Source organism: Vitis riparia, chromosome 16 (genome assembly GCF_004353265.1).
Source record: "Vitis riparia cultivar Riparia Gloire de Montpellier isolate 1030 chromosome 16, EGFV_Vit.rip_1.0, whole genome shotgun sequence".
NCBI classification, from domain to species: Eukaryota; Viridiplantae; Streptophyta; class Magnoliopsida; order Vitales; family Vitaceae; genus Vitis; species Vitis riparia.
In genome coordinates, this window is record NC_048446.1 from 2,594,851 (window position 1) to 2,600,079 (window position 5,229).

At 35.4% G+C, this 5,229-nt stretch overlaps 1 protein-coding gene across 3 annotated transcripts; it reads left to right on the top strand.

Annotated features, from left to right (window-relative positions):
* Positions 1–358: 358 nt before the first annotated feature.
* On the top strand, positions 359–4,467 carry LOC117934013 (lysine-specific demethylase JMJ706-like). 3 transcript variants are annotated; one of them, XM_034855602.1, is made up of 11 exons: positions 359–505; positions 615–695; positions 1,204–1,525; positions 1,802–1,958; positions 2,115–2,334; positions 2,640–2,693; positions 2,781–2,860; positions 2,936–3,216; positions 3,303–3,698; positions 3,787–3,974; positions 4,065–4,467. In XM_034855602.1, exons 2-11 carry the CDS (start codon positions 693–695, stop codon positions 4,347–4,349), a joined length of 1,986 nt encoding a protein of 661 aa, XP_034711493.1. In that variant the 5' UTR covers positions 359–505; positions 615–692; the 3' UTR covers positions 4,350–4,467. The 3 variants fall into 3 exon arrangements, with proteins under 3 accessions (XP_034711493.1, XP_034711492.1, XP_034711494.1); XM_034855601.1 differs by having other exon boundaries at positions 359–695; XM_034855603.1 differs by lacking the exon at positions 2,640–2,693 and having other exon boundaries at positions 359–695.
* The last annotated feature ends 762 nt before the right edge of the window (positions 4,468–5,229 follow it).

Here is a 5,229-nt window from a genome sequence, read left to right on the forward strand (position 1 = left end):
AAAAATAAAAGTTACACACGATTTCAATTTAATAATAATAAATAATCTTTATTTTCAAAAAATTAAAAGAATATTTACATGTTTAAAGTCTCTAAAAATTTTAATAATTTTAATATTTTTACTTTCTCCAATTAAAAAATCATTTTTATTATTTTTTATCATTTAGCGAAACCGTAAAAGAAAATTAATTCATCCGATTAAACTCTGAAATAAGCAGACACGTGGCAGAAGACCCGAATCCTGGTGGATGACGTGGAAAATTCAAAAGTAACGGTCAAATAAACCAAAACAACTGTCTTCCCCTCAAATTTTGAATTTTGAAGTGGCAGTTGGTGATCTTTTTCCAACCGTTTCTTACTCTTTCCTTTTTCCCGGAAAATCTCGTCTTTCTCGCCAGTAAATGGGATGCTTTTATAGATACATAAACCTTCCTTTTTAAACCCACTGCTTGTTTGCCGAGAAAATAGTGGAAAGATAGCAAGGGAGTGATAATTTTCAATCTTATGTCTGGTTTTGACGAAACTATAAGATAATTAGTTGCATTTAGCCCTTAATTAATCATGGGTATTTGGGTTTGATACTCTTTGATATGTTTGATTTTAATTTTTCTGTAGGGTTTGATTTTTGGTGGATGGTGGTTCTTTTTGTTATGGTTTTGGTGAACAGAATCAAAAAGGGAATTTTAATAGAAGATGGTAAGCGTTTATTTTTCTGTGATTTTCTCGAGAAATTCTAAATCATAGTCTTCAGTCTTCAGTGTAGTTCTCCATCACATTCATTGGCATCAGAAATTTCTGGAAAGCCAAGGGCATTTTCCCACTGTATCTGTTCGAAAAATTGCTTTAAAGAACCTGTTCATCTTGAACATCATTCCACAATTTTACCTTCTGGTTTTATCACTAAACTATGGTCTTTAACCAAATTTCCGGTTTTTCTTTCCCCAAAATGAACTTGAACAATTCACCAAACTGATAACTATATCACAACACTGTAAATTCACAGAAATGCTTTTAAAAGTAAATTAAAAGAAATAATTGTCATAATTATTATATTTTGAAGAGATACTAAAGCTGCTGCAACAGATTTATTTCAAATGGCTTGTAAAACAAGGGGTTGATTCAATTTCTTTTTATTCCAAGTTCTGTATGTACCATGTATGTATGATTTCTGCTTAACAACCGTCACTGCTCATTTGATTGGCAGGTGCAAGGAAAGGCTTCCAAACCCAAAAAAGAAAATGTGCTGGAAATCTCAAACTCAAAAATGATGAAGTCAGGGATTGCTCCTGAAGTAGTTGACAATACCAGTATGAGTAGGCATAGTAACAATGAATCAGTTTCTCAATCAAGTGGATCTGTCATTGCAAAAAGGATCACATCAAAGGGAAAAGTTGATAATTTTGATACAACTGATCTAGAATGGACAGATAAAATTCCAGAATGTCCTGTGTTCAAGCCATCAAAGGAGGAGTTTGAGGATCCTTTGGTTTATCTGGAAAAGATTAGTCCAGAAGCTTCAAGATATGGTATATGATGATTAAAATTTCATGATCATTTGTTATATACCGAGGCTTACTACAGTTAGCCACAAAGATTAAACATGATTTCTTTGGTAAATTGGATTTCCACCGAAAATTGAATCAGTCCATTGTGATTAGGATTTTCTGTCCCACTGCTCCACATAATGAACTTTTACTTCTCTTCTGGCTATTGTAATGAACTTTTACTTCTCTTTTGGCTATTGTGATTAGGATTTTCTGTGCTATTGTCAGTTTCTTGGATTAAATGTTTATGAACAACAGGGATTTGCAAGATTGTTTCCCCACTGAATGCTTCTATTCCTGCTGGCGCCGTACTAGCTAAAGAGAACACTGGTTTCAAGTTTACTACTAGAGTGCAGCCCCTTTGGCTTCCTGATTGGAATGTGGATGATAAGGTCATATTTTTCATGAGAGGAAGGTAATTCTCATACAATCAGCAAAAATCATTCTTCTTCTTCAGTTTTTGCCCTGAATGTCAAGAAGGATACTATTGGGATGCTAGCCTTTTGATGCTTTGGGCTTTTTGTGACAATTTCTTTATCTTGTTTTGAGAATTATTTTTATCATTTTACAGAAATTATACACTCCATGACTTTGAAAATATGGCAAACAAGGAGTTTTCTAGTAAATATTGTTGTTCTGGATCCCTTCCTTCCATGTATTTGGAAAAGGAATTTTGGCATGAAATGGCTTCTGGAAGGAAAGGAACAGTCGAGTATGCAATCAACATTGATGGTAGTGCCTTTTCATGTGCTCCCAATGATCAGCTTGGCAAAAGCAAATGGAATTTAAAGGTTTTGAATCTTAATTCTGTTATCTTCTTTGTGTTTCTCGCTGTCCCGGTACATATAATGTTGTAAAAACCAATCTTTCTGGATCTAAAACCTTATCTTAGGTAACTAATCACCTTTCTGGCTTATTAACCAGCTCTGTTTTCATGACATCAATATGAACCTTCATGTGTCAAAATGCATATGCCTAGTTTTATTAGGTTTACCATATTTTCCCTTCAGTTGAATCTAGAATGTTGGATGTTAATATTTTTCTTTTTCTATTCTCCATTTTCTAGGTTGTTTATACTTTCTTACTTTAATTTCAGACTCTTCCACAGCTGCCCAAGTCCCCATTGCGCCTGTGTGAAACTTCAATTCCGGTATTTTGAGGATTACCTAGTTTAGAACTGGTCAACATACATCTAACTATCTGTATTGATCTTCCCTGCAACTTCAATTCATTTCAGGGAGTAACCGATCCCATGCTTTACATTGGTATGCTGTTTAGTATGTTTGCATGGCATGTAGAAGATCATTATTTGTACAGGTAACCTCATTTTATAATACCCTGAACTGTCTTTTTTTTTTTTGAGCTGATATATTCTTCTTGTTCCTTTTTCAGCATCAACTACCATCACTGTGGGGCACCCAAGACTTGGTATGGCGTTCCAGGTCATGCAGCTCCGGATTTTGAAAGGGTGGTACAGAATCATGTCTACACTGATCATATTCTACCATCAACTAAACGAGAGGATGGAGCTTTTGCTGTTCTTGCAGAGAAAACGACGATGTTTGCTCCATGTACTTTGCTGCAACACAATGTACCTGTTTACAAGGCTGTGCAGATGCCAGGAGAGTTTGTCATCACCTTCCCAAAAGCATATCATGCAGGTTTCAGTCAAGGTTGCATACGTCTTCTACTAATCCCTCTGCTTTTCCAAAGGCTTGTTATCATTACCTTACCTATTTTCTTCATTGTGAAACTTCAGGCTTTACTTGTGGCGAGGCAGTAAACTTTGCAGTTGGTGATTGGTTTCCATTCGGGGCAGAAGCAAGCCAGAGGTATTCACGCCTTTGCAGGGTGCCAATCATTCCTTATGAGGAACTTCTCTGCAAAGAAGCAATGCTTCTCCATAATTCCCAAGAACAGGGGGGCTTAGCTCATTTGTCTGCAGACTTGGCCTCCTACCATTGTGCTAAGGTTTCCTTTATATGCCTAATACAATCCCATCACCATGCTTGCCAGTTCTTAAAGAAAATCAAAGGATCTCCAAGTGTGTCTCCAAATTCTCAAGGAACTATACTCTGCAGCCTCTGCAAGCGTGACTGTTATGTTGCATATATCAATTGCAATTGCTATTCCCGTCCTATTTGTCTATTCCATGGTACGAGAAACATCGCCTGAGCTCTTTTGCTACTCAATTTGGTTTTTCATTGCATTTGAAAATGAATACTCTTGTTTCTTTGGTACAGAGATTGAGGCTCTTAACTGTCCCTGTGGGAACAACCCCATTCTTTTTCTGAGGGAGGACTTGTCGAAAATGGAAAAAATAGCTAAAAAGTTTGAGCAGGACAAAGGAATCATGCGAGAAGTTCATCGATACAAAGATGACAAATGCCTGCAGAAGAATGAAACAACTTTGAAGGTCTCCAAACAGCAGGTGAAGTTTCAATGTTTTTTGTGATAAAATACTTGGAACTGTCCAATAATGGTGAGTCAAAGATGAACATGAACCATTGTTCATGGACAGGAGCTTAAACCCGGGTACAAGTTTCGCCGCCAAGGAATTGCAGGAACAAGGAATCCAAGGAGAAAGAATGATGTTGAGGAGAGAGTGGGAGAAACTGCAGAAACGAGAACAGAGTGCCATAAATTGAGAGGACCATCATTTTCCAGAGGAAGAAAGAGGAGGAAGATGAAGAGCAGACAACAGAAGTCTAAAAAGAGCTCTAGCAGACTCAAAACAGAAGAAAAGAAAGAAAGCCATATATTAAACATCCAAACAGAAAGCCTAAAAATAACTAGATTATACTAGAGGCCTCAAGTTCAAGTCTCTTATATGCGAATTATTTATTGAACTAATTTAACATTATGTGGTAGGAAATGACTGAATTTAAAACTTTCCTCTACAAAACATAGCATAATATATGTGAAAAGAGACAAAATTTTATTTATGTTCTATGAAAGTATTGTATAATGTAAAATTTCCTCAAATTTTCTTCATATTTTGTTTTAAAAATAATTTATTTTTAGACCAAATTAAAAAAAACCAAGATGTCTAAGACCTCAAATTAATAATCCACTATATGAGATAGTAATACATAGTTTTACTTAAATACTATTTCAGATTTACTCTTCAACACCAATATCATGATTCACGTCTACAACGCAATACCTTGAGTGCTCCCATTAATTTATGTTAGCTCCTGAGAAAATTTAGGTTTCTCCAATAACCAAAAATTCATTCACTGAATCTTTGAGAGAGCTTTTTAGGGATGGTAGGGTAAGTTAGGGTTTTTGATAGCATCAAACCCTAAAATACATTTAGATAGGGTATATATAGGCCTAAAAGCCTAAAGGATCGAAAATGAAATATTTTTAAAAAATAAAATCTCAAATTTCCAAACACCAAAATGCCAAAATTTGGCAGTTTTTAGATTAAGCACTTGAGTGCTTAAATTTGAGTGTTGGCTTTAGAGTTTGAGAGCTTTGGTCAACGCTTGAGTACTCCAATAATTTTCACTCACATAATTACATGTGTCTTGTATTGCAGTATTTACACATTCATGTGCCCTTTGTTATGAGTGTAGACTTCATCTTAATGGATGTCTGTCTATGATAGATATCGAGGGAGTGCATCATCACCTTTCAATCGAAAAGTTGCTTATTAAACGAGATATAACTCTTTTATAAGA